This window comes from Rana temporaria, chromosome 3, assembly GCF_905171775.1.
Source record: "Rana temporaria chromosome 3, aRanTem1.1, whole genome shotgun sequence".
In the NCBI taxonomy this organism is placed as follows: domain Eukaryota; kingdom Metazoa; phylum Chordata; class Amphibia; order Anura; family Ranidae; genus Rana; species Rana temporaria.
Genome location: NC_053491.1, coordinates 146774101 through 146792074, shown reverse-complemented (window position 1 = coordinate 146792074; position 17974 = coordinate 146774101). Strand labels below are relative to the sequence as shown.

General features: G+C 40.9%; 1 protein-coding gene across 3 annotated transcripts in view; it reads right to left on the bottom strand.

The window, feature by feature from the left end:
• Window positions 1-17974, bottom strand: part of GRAMD4 (GRAM domain containing 4) — a 204973-nt gene that overhangs the window by 31684 nt on the left and 155315 nt on the right. For all 3 annotated transcript variants that reach the window (XM_040343640.1, XM_040343641.1, XM_040343642.1), the window contains 3 exons: window positions 6830-6901; window positions 6113-6156; window positions 5908-6017 (listed from right to left, as the gene is read on the bottom strand). In XM_040343640.1, coding sequence (XP_040199574.1) covers window positions 5908-6017; window positions 6113-6156; window positions 6830-6901 — 226 coding nt within the window. The remainder of the gene's footprint in view (window positions 1-5907; window positions 6018-6112; window positions 6157-6829; window positions 6902-17974) is intronic.

Sequence of the window (17974 nt, the reverse complement as noted above, 5' to 3'; positions counted from 1 at the left end):
ACATGTCATGCTTCAAAATTGTGCCCGCTCGTGGAATGGTGACAAACTGACACTTAAAAATTGCCATAGGCGACGTTTAAAAATTTCTACAGGTTACCAGTCTTGAGTTATAGAGGAGGTATTCTGTTAGAATTATTGCTCTCGCTTCAATGATCGTGGCGATCTGAACACCGTTTACATATGCGGGCGTGACTTGCGTATGCGTTCGCTTCTGCGGACGAGCACGGAGTGGCCGGAGCGCTTTACAATTTATTTATTTTTTGCACTGTCACTTTAAAACATTTTTTTTTTTTATGGATCACTTTTACTCCTATTACAAGGGATGTAAACATCCCTTGCAATAAAAACAACGCATGACAGGACCTCTTTAACCACTTTAGCCCCGGGCCTGTTTTTCGGTGTTTACGAGACAAAACCATTTTTTTTTGCTAGAAAATTACTTAAAACCCCCAAATATTATATATATTTTTTTCTAACACCCTAGAGAATAAAATGGCAGTCATTGCAATACTTTTTGTCACACCGTATTTGCGCAGCGGTCTTACAAGCGCACTTTTTTTGGAAAAAATTCACTTTTTTAAATAAAAAAATAAGACATCAATAAATTTGGCCCAATTTTTTTATATATTGTGAAAGATAATGTTACGCCGAGTAAAATGATACCCAACATGTCACGCTTAAAAATTGCGCCCGCTCGTGGCATGGCGTCAAACTTTTACCCTTAAAAATCTTGATAGGCGACGTTTAAAAAATTCTACAGGTTGCATTTTTTGAGTTACAGAGGAGGTCTAGGGCTAGAATTATTGCTCTCGCTCTACCAATCGCGGCGATACCTCACATGTGTGGTTTGAATACCGTTTTCATATGTCGGCGCTACTCGCGTATACGTTCGCTTCTATGCGCGAGCTCGTTGGGACGGGGCGCTTTAAAAAAATTTTTTTTTTTGCTTTTCGCATTTATTTTTATTTATTTTAGAATTTTTAACACTGTAAAAAAAAAAAAAAAAAAAAATGATCACTTTTATTCCTATTACAAGGAATGTAAACATCCCTTGTAATAGAAAAAAGCATGACAGGTCCTTTTAAATATGAGATCTGGGGTCAAAAAGACCTCAGATCTCATATTTGGGTTTAAATGCAAAAAAAAAAAAAAAAAAAAAAATTGGAAATGTCATTTTTTCAAATGACAAAAAAAAAAAAAAATGTTTCTTTAAGACGCTGGGCGGGACTGACGTTTTGACGTCACTTCCGCCCAGCAGAGCTCTGGGGACGGGCGAAGGAGATTTTTCCTTCAGTCTCGTCCCCGCTCAGCTGCAGGATGGTCGCGATCTCCTCCGCCGCTACCGACGGCTACGGTAAGCGGCGGAGGGCGCGGGAGCCCTCTCCCGCCACCGATAACGGCGATCTCGCGGCGAATCCGCCGCGGAGACCACCATTATCGTTAACACGGCCGCCCACAGAAGAGATGAATATCTCGATTGTGGCAGCAGCTGCTGCCGTTACCGAGATATTCATCTCTAAAGTGAGGACGTATAACGACGGTGGGCGGTCGGCAAGTAGTTAACCACTAGCTGACGGCCGTACGACTTTGTACGGCCGCAGCGCGGCTCCCAATCTCTAACAGGCCGTCTTTTTACGGCCGCCCCTTTGCTCGTTCCCCGCGCGCACAGCGGGGAACTGCTGTGCTGGCCGTGTCCCTTGGACACAGCCAGTCACAGATCGCCGTGAACGGCCAATCGGAGCCGCCGTTTCCTAGGCGATCTGTGCGGCCAATGAGAGATGATCGCATATGTTTACATATGAGATCATCTCTCATTCCCGGCTCTCGCAGACAGCGGTGCTGTCAGGGGAGAGAGGAGACGGATCTGTGTCTCTTGTACATAGAGACACAGATCGGTCACCCCCCCCCAGTCACCCCCCCTTCCCCCACAGTTAGAAAACTAATATTAGGGTACACATTTAACCCCTTCCTCACCCCCTAGTGTTAAAGCGGGAGTTCACCCATTTAAAAAAAAAAAAAAAATCTCCCCTTAGCTTCCTGCTCGTTCGGTCTAGGGGAATCGGCTATTTATATTAAAATAGGTGCAGTACTTACCCGTTTTCGAGCTGCATCTTCTTCCGTCGCTTCCGGGTATGGGTCTTCGGGAGCGGGCGTTCCTTCTTGAGTGACAGCCTTCCGAGAGGCTTCCGACGGTCGCATCCATCGCGTCACTCGTAGCCGAAAGAAGCCGAACGTCGGTGCGGCTCTATACTGCGCCTGCGCACCGACGTTCGGCTTCTTTCGGAAAATCGTGACGCGATGGATGCGACCGTCGGAAGCCTCTCGGAAACCTGTCAATCAAGAAGGACCGCCCATTCCCGAAGCCCATACCCGGAAGCGACGGAGAGGATGCGTCTCGTAAACGGGTAAGTACTGCACATATTTTAAAATAAATTGCCGATTCCCCTAGTAATAACGAGCAGGAAGCGAAGGGGGAAAAGTGCCCTCTAAGGGTGAACCCCCGCTTTAACCCCTTCCCTGCCAGTCACATTTATACAGTAATTAGTGCATATTTATAGCACTGATTGCAGTATAAATGTGAATGGCGCCAAAAATGTGTCAAAAGTGTCCGCCATAATGTCGCAGTCGCAATAAAAATCGCAGATCGCCATTACTAGCAAAAAAAAAAAAATTGTCCCTTATTTTGTAGGCGCTATAACTTTTGCGCAAACCAGTCGCTTATTGCGATTTTTTTTTTTTTTTTTTACTAAAAATATGTAGAATACGTATCGGCCTAGACTGAGGATAAAATAAAAAAAACGTAAAAAAAAAATTGAGCTATTTATTATAGCAACAAGTAAAACATTTTTTTTTTTTTTTCAAAATTGTCGCTCTATTTTTGTTTATAGCGCAAAAAATTAAAACCGCAGAGGTGATCAAATACCACCAAAAGAAAGCTATATTTGTGGGGAAAAAAGTACGTCAATTTTGTTTGGGAGCCACGTCGCACGACCGCACAATTGTCAGTTAAAGTGACGCAGTGCCGAATCGCAAAAAGTCCTCTGGTCAGGAAGGGGGTTTAAGTGCCCAGTAAGGAAGTGGTTAAATGTGAGATCTGGGGTCAAAAAGACATAATTTACACTTAAGGTTAGGTTCACACCATCACCGCATCCATCTCACAGCAGGGGTCAGGTGCGCCCTGGTTCACCGTTTCAGTCCAAAGTAAAAAAAATGTTTTTTCCCTTTAAGGCCGTTGGGTGTAAGTGACATTTGACATCACTTCCATCATCCAATGTCATTGAGTCGAGTGTGGGGCATCATTCTCCCATTCTACTTCAGGGGACAACATTGGATCGTCTCCGCTGCTACCGATGGATCAAGTAAGTGGCAGAGACAACCTAGGAAGCGAATCAGCTGGAGACCACTTTTATCCCAAAGCGGACCACCCACCGTTGAAGAAAATCCCAGGGTTATCGCAGCCATCTGCTGTCATAATGGTATTTAACGTCAAAGTAGCAACGTAAATTCACAGTGGGCGGTCCAGAAGTGGTAAAGCCAAAGTCCAGCTGTCACTTTTAAAAAGGTCCAAACAAATTATCTTTACTAACAAATGTGCCCAGTGAGTGCTGTACTCAGGTGCATACAGTATTGCGCCATATTCCAGTAGTGGGACAGAAACTTTACATCCCACACCCCAAAAAACGTTTTGAGTCGGGCTGAGAGCTGTTTAGCCATTTACAGGAAGCTTTGTATTTTCTGAATGAATACAAGGCTTCCTCTTGTTGGCTGAGGTGGAGAGGTGGGCAGATTCTACACTCTCCACCTCAGCCAATCAAAAGAATCCTTGTACTCATTTAAAAAAAACACAAAGCTTCCTGTGAATGACTGAGCAGTGCTCCCCCAATGATATTTTGTTCCAGAACTGGGACGGGAAGTCCCCATCCGCTACAGGAAGACAGCGCTGTATATTTCAAGCAGTTTCGTTTACACAGAGCTCACAGTGGGTATATCTGTTTGTGAAGGTAATAGGTTGGGACCATCTTAATAAAGCAAACCATTTTAAATTTGGTTTATATTTTGCTTTAATATAAAATTGATAGGCGTGTGTCCGTTTCAATGTATATTCGTTTACTTGTTCACTTCTCAAATGTCAGCATATCATTAGCAATCCAGAATTTAGAAAGACACCAAGTAATTGTATACCATTGTTACACAAGTCCATATATAATTTATGCTAACGTGCTAAGCAATTAGTGTCACACTTAGGTTTCTTATCAGACGAATGGCTTAGGGGAAAAAGCCAAAACAACAAGCGAGTAGACATAATTAGCTGCGAGAGCCGGCAGCCTCTTATATTTTTCAGTGGGGTTGCATACTTGATAAGCTGCAAGAGTATAAAAGGATGACTCCATAGGATGCTGCAAAGGAAAGGAGCCACCCTGAAATAGGAAACCTGTTATAATGGTCACTGAACCAGCTTAACCACTTAAGCCCCTGACCATATTGCTGGTCAAAGACCAGAGCACTTTTGCGATTCGGCACTGCGTCGCTTTAACGGACAATTGCGCAGTCGTGCGACGTGGCTCCAAAACAAAATTGGCGTCCTTTTTGTCCCACAAATAGAGCTTTCTTTTGGTGGTATTTGATTACCTCTACAGTTTTTAGTTTTTGCGCTATAAACAAAAATAGAGTGACAATTTTGAAAAAAAATAATATTTTTAACTTTTTACCATAAAAAAATATCCCCCAAAAAAATATAAAAAAAACTATTTTTTTCCTCAGTTCAGGCCGATACGTATTCTTCTACATATTTTTCGTAAAAAAAAAAAAAAAATCGTAATAAGCGCTTATTGATTGGTTTTCGCAAAAGTTATAGCGTTTACAAAATAGGGGGTAGTTTTATGGCATGTTTATTAATATTTTTTTTTTTTACTAGTATTGGCGGCGATCAGCGATTTTTTTTCAGTACTGCGACATTATGGCGGACACTTCGGACACTTTTGACACATTTTTTGGGACCATTGGCATTTTTATAGCGATCAGTGCTATAAAAATGCATTGATTACTAAAAAAATGCCACTGGCAGGGAAAGGGTTAACACTAGGGGGTGGGGAAGGGGTTAAGTATGTTCCCTGGGTGTGTTCTAACTGTAGGGGGGGTGGACTCACTAGGGGAAATGACTGATCGCGGTTCATACATTGTATGAACAGACGGTCAGGCATTTCTCCCGACAGGACTGGAAGCTGTGTGTTTGCACACACAGCTCCCGGTCCCCGCTCTGTAACGAGCGATCACGGGTGCCCGGCGGTAATCGCGACCGCGGGAGTCAGGAGCGAGCGGGGGCGCACGTGCCGCCTAGTGGCCGCTTTGCGAGGTAGCGTTATACTACATGCTCTTGCGCAGGGGAGCCGACCCGCCGCAGTAGAACTGCGGCGTCTGGTCGGCATGTAGTTAAACTGGAAAACAGCAAGGATTAAAGGATAAAGAAGTGATTAAATCAGATGCTGAAAGCACTTAAAGTGGTTTTAAAGTCAAAAAATTCTTTAGCTCAATGCAATCCCTGCATTAAAAAAAAAACATCCTACCACCTATTCTGTCCATCCCAACACTTACCTGTCTCCTCTCACACTCCAACGTTGTCCCAGCCTACAGCAACGCTCTCCCTGAATTCACAGGATACGCCAAGAGCAGCTGTCTGTGAAACCCTGGGAGAAGGAAGAGTGGCCAAACCCTGCTGTGTGTCTATGGTTGAACACAGCCTGGATCTGGAGTACACCCTTACAGGTGTCCCCCCATAACAAAGCTTGCTATGGGGGCACTTGGATAGATAGGACCAGCAGGGGGATCAACAATTTTAAATATCACTTCTAACGTCAAAGATTTTATCAATACTGAATATGAAATCAATCCTTAATTTAGAACACTTACCCATACAGAGTCCAATCAGTTTGTATGGACAGAAGCATGATGCTATGAAAGCTGCCCATAAGCAGATGTACAGTTTTTGCGTAATTTCTGGCTGGACCCACATAAACAAACTGCAAAAGTAAATAACAGAATTGTAGATTACTATGGAATGGTTCATATATTTCTCATGCAAAACAAAATTTAAAAAGAGAAGTAAAATATATACTTCTTAATTTTTTCCAGTATGTCTGCCATCTTGCCAAACAGGTTCTGTATGAAAAGAAACAAAAAAGTCAAAAAAGGACAAAAATCTGAGTGACTGTATGTACCAGACAGAGCATTCAAACCAAATCGGACTGTAAAAAAGTGTTTCCTAAAAGAACCACCCCCCCATTTCCTTGAAAGGATTGCTACACGTTATGTCCTCATTTTTTCTCCCCATACAATGCATACAAAAAGGTAGTAAGGCAGAAAACAAAACCGTGGAAAATATTTCAGCCAAATTAGGTGTACGCTTTTCCAATACTTGGATGTATAAACTGGAAACCCTGCCATGCTTGAAGTAGTTATCAGAACATACAAGCACATTTTTGACCCTTCCTGATGAAGGTTGTAAAGACTGGCTTTATTATTTAACCACTTCCAAACTGCCCTATAGCAGATTTACTGCTACATGACGGCCCTCCTGTGCAGCATCACATGTATATACACGCGATTTTGCTCCCGCTTAGGGGGCGTATTCCACCGCTTGGCCGCTTCTGCTGTGATCAAAGGAGCTCCTTTTTCAGATGACAAACAGGAATGGGCTGCCCCTTTGAAACACACAAAATCACTTGCTATTCGCTCAACTAAAATCTCGAGCAAGAATGCTACACGGAAGTGTGAATTCAGACTGCATCACAAAATAAATAGATTCTCAAGCAAAATGAAGCAAAGGACAAACCTGTGCTTTCTGCGCTACATCAAGAACCAACTGAAACTTCTCAGAAACCGTCAAGTCTTCTTTAGGAGGCTCCTAAAAATAAAAATATATATAAAATCGATATACAGTATGTTGCTATGCTTAGAGCATAAGATTGATTTGCCAATTAAGAGAAAAAACACCAATACCAGGTGACAAACCCTTTAATAAATCAAGAGTTCATCGACTAGTAAATCAAACAGTAGAAAGCCGATCTTTGAGTTCATGGATTTAAAAATGAGGAAATGCAAGATCATTTTACAGTTTAGCTCCACATGCTGAGACCAATGGCTGGGATGGCGCATTGATAAATTCTACTTCCCTATAGATCTACAAATGTCAGAGGAATCTGTATGATGGATAATGGCTAGTCACATGCTAGTTATGCACACAGTAATTATCAGGTATTTTCAATCAACTTTACAGAAATGATCAAAAGAATTTCCATCAGTTTTGATTGTTTCAAAGTATGAATATAAACTTTTGGTGGTACTGGGCTACCATAACCCGTCTGGTAATTTTTTCAATTGAAAGCTGGCTGACATTGTAAATACTGCCTAATATTCAGCAAAAAGGGTCAATTACATCTGTGTGAAATGATATTCCTCTTCTGGATAGCTATATAAAAAAAAAAAAAAGCACAGGGCATGAACATAGATCACCATGACACCCAATGACCACACCAGTCAGATAAATTGTTAAATATAAACTACTAAAGATGGTGCTCCTGAAACTCAGAACTACAATAACCTTGAACAATTCCTAAAAACGTAATACATTAATCATACAAGAAATACATTATATAGTTGATATAATATACAAACGCCCTGGGTAACCTCTATCATCACTGCGCCAATGGAAGAAAAAAAAGTGAAATAAACTACAGCTGCTGCCTGGTGAATGAATATTTAAAAACAGGGGAAAAAAAAAAAAAAAAACTTAGCCCAAAATAGTCCAAATGAGATAAGAAAATTGCAGCGATAATTACTATAATAATACCAACATAATACAATAATATATTAACTCAATAACACCACGTGATTAGTGATATAAAGTCCATAACATAAATGTCAAAACTGACGAAAAAAAATCCTTTTCTTCGAATCTTCCACCACACCACCGTGCTGTGATAACTCCCCTCTGAAAAACGCACTCACCAAATGGATTTGCCTTTCACTCTCGTGTTAGGCTAAATCACTTGTGTATGATCCCACAACTGGACAAACGAATCTCAGCTGTATCACCGTGATATTTTCTCAATAATGTACATGAAAACAAAAAAAGTGCTCCAATAGTGTAAAATTGTACAACCAGTTTAATTCAAAATCACAGCAACACTTCATTCGTTAAACTCACAGGTAAAACATTAAAAGTCAGCTTCAAATAAAATCACAGCAAACATCAGTGTTTAGTTGGCTCTGCAGTGCTAGGCGGTAACGGCGAACCTGAGGTGTGTGTTCAGTTGGTAAAGGCTCACCATACTCCATTCTCCCAGCTCCCAGTAGTGGCAAGTTGTTTTGCAGTGAATGCTTAGTCATGGGATTCGAATCCCATGACTAAGCATTTACTGTGAAACATGTCGGGAACGTGGCTACAGTTACATTAGCTTCACTGACTAGAGACGCCGCTGCCATTTAGACAATTTGCCGCTACTGGGAGCTGGGAGTGTGGTGAGCCTTTACCAACTGAACACACATCTCAGGTTCGGCGTGACCGCCTAGCACTGCAGAGCCAACTAAACGCTAATGTTTGCTGTGATTTTATTTGAAGCTGACTTTTAATGTTTTACATGTGAGTTTAACGAATGAAGTGTTGCTGTGATTTTGAATTAAACTGGTTGTACAATTTTACACTATTGGAGCACTTTTTTGTTTTCATGTACATTATTGAGAAAATATCACGGTGATACAGCTGAGATTCGTTTGTCCAGTTGTGTGATCATACACAAGTGATTTAGCCTTACACGAGAGTAAAAGGAAAATCCATTTGGTGAGTGCGTTTTTCAGAGGGGAGTTATCACAGCACGGTGGTGTGGTGGAAGATTTACAGAAATAAGGAATTTTTTCATCAGTTTTGACATTTATGTTATGGACTTTATATCACTCATCACGGTGTTAGAGTTTATATGTTATTGTATTTTATTATTATCGCATTTGGACTATTTTGGGTTAAGTTTTTTTATGTTTTAGACAAGAAATGCATTGCTTGCTGCCTGATCAGTATTTACCATAGAGAAAATGAATTGCTAAGCCATATGACATTTGAAATGCCAGGATGTTCAGTTGTGCTGCTACTGTACCAGTCACCAGTTGTGTTTAAAATGATAGCACAGACGTGACTTGTGTTGGCAATGACTGGGACATCTAGGAGAAATGCCAATGCTCCTCATGAAGCTGACACATTCCATCATGGAACACATGTAAACTTTCAACAAAGACTGACTCACAAGAGCAGCTTTACCATGTGTATTTGGCAATTTAGATGTATGTAGGTTCAATATGAGTGGGAAAGAAAATGAAGTCTGATCATTTAGTAGCGGTGTAATGAATACTTACAAAGTATTTTGTTGTAATACACACACCTACATACATACACAGTTGTGATCATGAGTTTACATACCCTGGCAGAATTTATGATTTCTTTAGAGATTATGAATAACAACACAAAAACGTTTCTTTCACTCATAATTAGTGTTTGGCTAAAGCCATTATCAATCAACCGTGTATACTCTTTTTAAATCATAATGGCAACAGAAACTATCCAAATGACACTGATCAAAAGTTCACATACCCTGGTGATTTGGGCCTAATAACATGCACACAAGTTGACACAAAGGGGTTTGAATGGCTATTAAAAGCTAACCATCCTCATCTGTTTGCTTGTAATTAGTGTGTGTGTGTGTGTGTGTGTGTGTGTGTGTGTGTGTGTGTGTGTGTGTGTGTGTGTGTGTGTATAAAAGGTCAACAAGTTTCTGGACACCTGACAAACCTTTGCATCTTTCATCCAGTGCAGCAATGACGTTTCTGGATTCTGAGTCACGGGGAAAGCAAAAGAATTGTCAAAGGATCTGCGGGAAAAGGTAGTTGAACTGTATAAAACAGGAAAGGGATATAAAAACATATTCAAGGAATTGAGAATGCCAATCAGCAGTGTTCACACTCTAATCAAGAAGTGGAAAACGTGGGGTTCTGTTGAAACGAAACCACGGTCAGGTAGCCCAACTAAAATTTCAGCCACAACTGCCAGGAAAATGGTTTGGGATCCAAAGAAAAACCCACAAATAACTTCAGGTGAAATACAGGACTCTGAAAACATGTGGTGTGGCTGTTTCAAGATGCACAATAAGGAGGCATGTGAAGAAAGATGGGCTGCATGGCTGAGTCGCCAGAAGAAAGCCATCCCTATGCAAATGCCACAAAGTATCCTGCTTACAATATGCCAAACAGCACAGACAAGCCTCAAACCTTCTGGCACAAAGTCATTTGGAGCGATTAGACAAAATTTAGCTTTTTGGCGGCAACAACCATAAACGATAGGAAAAACAAAAAAAACTGCGCTAATAAAAAGACACACTATAGGCAGCAGCTGGCGTGCGATACACAAATGACAAACAAAAAGCCGCGCCACAAATATTACAACATTTTGAGAAAAATCTCAGAGGATAAGGTATATTGAAGTCCATATACATGTATCTTCCACCATGAATCACTCTCAGATATGTACAAGTCCGTGGGAAAGTATGGCATAACACTTGAGTGATTAGCATAGAACTTCTACTGATTGGATCACTGCAGAAAACGTCCTAAATTTCACACCACCAAGTGACATGTATGACAATATAGGTGAACCCTCCACCGGAATAAGAGGCCGCTTACCAGAGGGCAAGCAAATCAAGCATTTGGCTATAGCCCATCCGCGGCCTTTAGCTCCTCAGGAACCCAGAATGGAAAAGGTTAATAGCAGGCACTCGATGGCAGACAGCTCCAGTTAATTCGGTTAGGACATAAAAGAGAGGTGTACCATAGCGTGACTCCGTTTAACAACAAGGGTTTATTAAAAAATAATGAGATATACTCACAAGCATAAAAGTTTAAAACAGCGTGTAAATTCAAACAAATGCCGGCCGGCATACAAGGAGCCCTCCTCCTCTGCGTGGTGACGTCACTGCGTAGCCTCCCAGATGCGTTTAGTCATCAAAGGACATTATCAATGGGGGTGAAGAAAGCCATCCCTATGCAAATGCCACAAAGTATCCTGCTTACAATACACCAAACAGCACAGACAAGCCTCAAACCTTCTAGCACAAAGTCATTTGGAGCGATTAGACAAAATTTAGCTTTTTGGCGGCCACAACCATAAACGATACATTTCGAGAGGAGTCAACAAAGCCCATGATGAAAGGTACACCGTTCTTACTGTGAAACACGAAGGTGGGTCACTGATGTTTTGGGGATGTGTGAGCTACAAAAGACACAGGGAATTTGGTCAAAATTTATGGCAAGATGAATGCAGTATGTTATCAAAAAATACTACAGAAACATTTGCATTCATCAGCCAGGAAGCTGCGCATGGGACGTACTTGGACATTCCAACATGACAATGATCCAAAACACAAGGCCAAGTCGACCTGTCATTGGCTACAGCAGAATAAAGTGAAGGTTCTGGAGTGGCCATCTCAGTCTCCTGACCTCAATATCATTGAGCCACTCTGGTGAGAGCTCAAAACGTGCAGTTCATGCAAGACAGCCCAAGAATTTACAGGAAATGGAGGCTTTTTGCCAAGAGGAATGGGCAGCTTTATCATCTCAGAAGATAAAGAGCCTCATCCACAAATACCACAAGAGACTTCAAGCTGTCATTGATGTTAAAGGGGGCAATACACAGGATTAAGAACTGGCGTAAACCATTGATCAGGGTCATTTGGGTCGTTCGCGTTATGATTTAAAAAGAGTAAACACAGTTGATAATAAATGGCTTCAGCCAAACACTAACCATTAGCGAAAGAAAAGTTTTTATGTTATTATTCATATTCTCTGAAAAATAGCCAAGAAATACTAAAATCAGCCAGGGTATGTAAAGCTATAACAAAGCAGAGTCTCAAAGGGGAGCTGTACTGCGCTAAAAATAAAAAAGTGAAATAATGTATATACTATAATGAAAATAAAGCTGCAACACCTAAAAACATGCAATATTAGGGGCAGTGTGTGGTCTGGATGTGGGGGGAGGGGGGGTGGGTAGGGAGGTCTGTATGGGGTGAGGTTGTGAGTGGGAGTGTGTGGATGTGTGTGATTGGTGGGGTACGCTCGGTTGGGTTTCTAACCGTTATTTCCACTGTTTGTCGTTTTCTTATGACCAAGGGCCAAGTTTGGCCCTATTAGGGTGCCCCGTAGGGTATTGTCCCTCCGTTGAGGGGATGGGGCGCTTAATCTCAGGGAGGGGTAAAGGTTTATTGTTTAGGACTGTTTGGACTGTGTGTCATTTTATGGCGATACTGTAACAACAATTGTGCATTATTATTTGTTGATTGTGCCTGCAGAAATCAATAAAACATTTTAAAAAAAAACATGCAATATTCATGTGGAACAAAATGAAAAATGAAAAAAAAAGGGTCGCACTAATGACTGAAAATCCTTGAGCAAAATAGTATTTATATAATGAAGACACCATCAATAATAAACAATATGGTGATAATAAACTATAAAATATAGTCCACAACAAAAGTGTTCTTGAATAAACCACTAAGTGCATAAACAAAATATAAGTCCCAGTGAAGAAAATCCCCAAAATTCTGTTAAGATAGTGAAAAAAATTGAAAGGAGGATCCACTGTCACCAGGATGAAAGGGAAAAGCCGCTCCTTAGAGATACACCAAGGGGGGTACTAAACACCCTTACCAGACATGTAGGACCTCCTATGTAAGCAAGGTCATAGAAGCTTGCAGATATAGCCCTCTGCAGGGTCTTACGAACTCCTCCGCTCGTTCTCTCCGTCCTCTGTGTCCCCTTAGAACGTATCCCTCACGCTAATGGACCATTAGATCCGTATACAGATAAAGCTTGTCAGGGGAAACGAAAAACGAAAAAAAGAGAAGGACTCGAGATAGTGTGTTAAGGTTTACCACTCCTTGGTTTTAATATAAAATACAGTATTGCAAATAAATGAAAAATGTGTTCGTGAGAACAGATAAAAAAGCCCGCAAAAAAAAAAAAAAAAAAAAAAATCACGTTCGCCCGTGCTTCCGGGTTCACGTTAAACGCGATGACGTCAGAGCGTGGCTCTGCCCTGACATGTTTTGTCGATAACGTCATTCGGCGAAACATGTCAGTGGTTTATTCAAGAACACTTTTGTTGTGGACTATTTTATTCTCACCATATTGTTTATTGATGGTGTCTTCATTAAGTAAAGTTATAAGCATTACAAATTTACACACACATACATATACACACACACACACACACACACACACACACACACACACGCACACACGCACACACGCACACACTCTCTTGAATTAAGAAGATGCTTGCTATTTAGCAAAAAAACAAAAACTTTATTAGTTTTTGTCTATGATATGTTGTGGAAGGGTTAGATCTGGTAATCTATAAGATATAGTCTACTTATGAACAACAAGTGCAATGTGGGTGGGGTTTACCGATCTGAGATGTACAGTTCAGTAAGTACCAGTGGGGGTGTTGAATTGGTACAGGAAGCAGGACTAAAAAGAACTCCTAAATTGCTGGATCGCTTGATCATGAGGTCGGTATAGTGTTGAGCCCTTAAAGTTGTCCCTTAAAATTGTGGTGCTTTTGCATTTTCTAAATTCTCTAAACTGCACACACATCAAATTATGCTCTCAGTACAACACTTGTGATGCCATTTATAAATGAAATAGTTATTCAAAAAGTTTTTTTTAGTAAAAACAATTAAATGAATAAATATAGTAAAACATTTCTAAATAGTTATCAAAAGACAAACCATATAAATAATAGCCCATTGCCTTGGTTGACACCATGGCAGTTAACCTTCAGCTTATCACTTGCTCTTGGATACAAGTAAAAATATAATAGGAAATCTAAGTGTATTCCCTTTCTACCTTTCCACTTTATTTTGCAGTATATGCTACTTTGTTTCTTCATAAAAGAACTAAAACAAGAAGTAAAATATGTGTCAATTATTTTTAATTAAATCAGGCAAAATATAAAGCCTGGTATAATCATTAGAAATATAAAAAGAACGTATGAGGACAACAAAAAAAAAAAATCGCAATGATATACGGTACTATTGAATTTTCTCTAAACTGCACGGTTACATGATTAACCACAAGGTGGCAGTACAGTACAATCAGAAAGCACAGTGCCAACATGCAACACAAATTTTCCATTATAAAAATACAACCTAAGAACATATAAAACATATGCCCTGAAATTCATAGACTGGTGCAGACAGATTTTGCGAGTGTCTAGTGTGCACTCTAAAAGTGGTGCAGCATGAGCTAGAATTCATATACCTGTCTAGAACTTCAACTTGGTACACGCTGTGCCATTTTTAGAAAACACGGAGAGACACTTTCGCAAGATATGAAGTAATTTTTTTTCTTATTTTGAACCTGGCGCATTCATATTACCACAATGTAAATGTGGCACATTTCAGAACTACCTGAATTTGGTGCGCGAGTCGCCTTCTGAACCAAAAAGTGTCGCAAATTCTTTGCGACTTTGGAGAAACACATTGACAAGAGGGATTAATGCCAGAATCTCCTTATGGACTTTTCAGGACTGTAAAGGAATTTCAACAAAAAGTAGCGCCATCAGTACAAGGGCCACATCCTATCGACATGTCCAGGTACACATCCCATACGGCTTCCCTTTTCAACAAATGTCAGGAGGATGTGCCTACACTTTTCAACAAACATTGGGATGTGTGTTTAGGATAGTGCCTCACATTCCCTGCTGCAGCTAGAGGTTTAGTCAAATCATATTTCTATATCATGTGTATTATACCCTGCATAGGTGGTCTACCATTCACTCAATGGTAGAACCCACGTGTCCCAAGTGTGGTATGGGCATTCTGGGTATGTCTGAAGGTAAGAGATTTTTGGAGAGATACAGATGGTAGGATATTTCACAACATTAACAATTAGCTAATCCTCCCGCTGTCTAAACTGTTTTTCAAACTCCTCCTTCTGACCTTAGGTGGACGTCTGAAATTATTGGAGGTGCTACCCTTCTATAAAATTACCTGCGCCAGCCAAAAGTGCCCCGAAATTTTTTTGATACAATTTGGACCAAGGACTTTGTAATGTGTTGGTCCATGCTCTATTACTGCAAGTCTCTTATTCAGGGATGTTGCACTCATGATTTTCCCTAACTCAAAGTCTTAATTATCATAGCATTTTACACATTCCTAAACACAAAATGATGAATATATTACCTTTCCCCACACTATACTAGTGTCCTCTAAATACTTCCCCCTCTTTACATTTGACTGCTGGTATAGATACCTTTAACTATTGTCTACTACCTACCACATAAAATACACTGTTGCGAAAAAACAAGAGGCAACCGTGCTAAAAAGGCCTCATTCACACAGGCATACAGAAGGGTACACCTGCACAAGGGCTGTGTTTCCACACATGGGGAAGCACAGGTGTACCATGCATCCCCCTGCAGACAGTCCACTGATATCTGCACGGACACAGCCGCTGCTCCCAATCTGACATCCGTGTGGGTGCATGTCCCTGAACGCACACAGTGTGTATGTGCAAAACCCCCTGCTGTTACCACCCTAAGTCTTACAGCTGTGGCGGTACAATGACCCCCCATTTGCACAGGAGCATTTTTTTAGCTTTAAGCTACAGCCCAAAACCCATGCTTTTAAATTGTCCCTGTTCAAATTTAAGCATTCAGGACCTGAAGTTCCAAAAAGTGCATAAGCTACCTTTGAAACAGAATGGGGAGTTTTTTTTTGAACGCACTAACTTTAAATGGGAGGGTGCGTAAAAAAAAAAAACAAAAAAAAACACATCACTCGTATTTCAGGTGCTCCTGTGAAATTCTATGAGCCAAAAAAAAAACGCACAATCCTGTCCCACAGAAGCTCCAGTATGGCAAATTACATGTAAAAACCTAACCCTGACATCTGTAGCTGCTTGTAATATGAAGTTATTCATTCTCAAGAATCACAAAAAAGACTCAAATTTCATTTCAGAGGTAGTTCATGCCCTTTTGCGGTGCAGTGAAGTTTTGACACTCCATTCACTTGAATGGGCTGCAAAACACACTGGACAGTGAAAAAAATAGTGCAAGCACTACTTTTTCAGAGCTTTCTTCTGGCGACTCAGCCATGCAGCCCATCTTTCTTCACATGCCTCCTTACCGCAGCAAAATCGCACTTTTACAGCGATTTTGAATTTGCAGCAGTGTGAACCTAGCCTTAGAGAGAAAAAAAGCTAATACTTGAGCATGTGATGCAAATTTTGAAAAATAATTTCTCTACAGAAATGAATATTGGCTAACTTTAAAGAGCCTTTCCCCCTGTTTAACACCTGATTGATTTGAAGCCATCTTCTAAAATCACCCCAACACAAGGCTTTGCATTGTATTCTCCTGTTCACATCTAAAGTGGGGAACACAGTATAAGAAAATCGGGCAAAGGTTCTTCCGATATTTCTCAATGTTTCACAGCAAATCAGAACCAATGAAAGAAAATTCTTAGGAATATTCTCGTACGACAAAGGCTTTTTTTGTTGTTTATGATCATGTGCAGGCTTTCTGTTCTGATTTTTCTTGTACAAAATAGTCCGAAAACGGTACGCATTAAAAGAAAATTTGTTCGTTCTGTTCCAGCATGAGCAACATTTTGTAGTTTGTCCATCCGGAAATTTTGGTATGAAAATTCGGAAATCGGCTGTCGGAAGTTGTGTACACGCTATACGAAAATTATTTGAACGAAAACGTTCGCCCGATTTTCTTATAGTGTAAACGCGCCTCAAGTATTGCATCACCTAAAGCTTGCTGTTTGAAAACATATATGGGCTTCTTTGTGGGAGAGTCGTACGTTTTTGGACCTGCCTCTCCTAGCAACTAGTTTTCCATCGGCTAAAACAAAAACGCTTATGCCTGAAAAACATATACATTAGAGAAGCTGAAGGGGATGAAGAAGCTCAGGCGTGAACCTAGCTTTAATGTCGGTTTAGAACATGGGTCTTCAAACTACGGCCCTCCAGTTGTTCAGGAAGTACAATTCCCATCATGCCTAGTCATGATTGTGAATGTCAGTGTGTTACAATGCCTCATGGGATGTGTAGTTCTACAACAGCTGGAGGGCTGAAGTTTGAGGATCCCTGGTTTAGAATATATAAAAATATATACAATTAGTGAGCATGATTTGGCCACAAGTTCACTTTAGGCCTATTGTACACTGATGCCTAAAAAAGGAAGCATTTTTAGGCATACTTTTTTTTTTTGTTTTTTTTTAACTATTGTAAATGCACTATGGGGCTAATCCACAAAAGGGATACGCCGTCGTATCCCTGTTTCTATCTATGGAACTGATCCACAGAATCAGTTTACCATAGATAGGCAGAAGATCCGACATGTGTAATTGAATTACACTGTCGGATCTTAAGGATGCAATTCTAGGCCGGCCGCTAGGTGGCGAGGCCATTGCGGCCGGGCTAGAATATGCAAATGAACACTTACGGCGATCCACGAACGTTCCGACGGGCCCGTCGCGCTAAATCTACGTCGTTTACGTCGAGTTACGCCGCGTAAAAATAGGGCTGAGTCCTATTTGAATAAGCCCTATTAAGTATGGCCGTCGTTCCCGCGTCGAAATTTTAAACTCTACGTCGTTTGCGTAAGACGTTCGTGAATGGCGCTGGACGCCATTTACGTTAACGTCTAAGCAAATGACGTCGGAGCGACGTCAGTTAGCGCAATGCATGCCGGGTAAGTTACCCGACGGAGCATGCGCAGTACATCCGGCGCGGGAGCGCGCCTAATTTAAATGGGACTCGCCCCATTAGATTCGGCACGCCTTGCACCGGACGGATTTGAGTTACACCGCCGCAAATTTCCAGGTAAGTGTGTTGTGGATCGATACCTAACTTAAGAAATTTGCAGCAG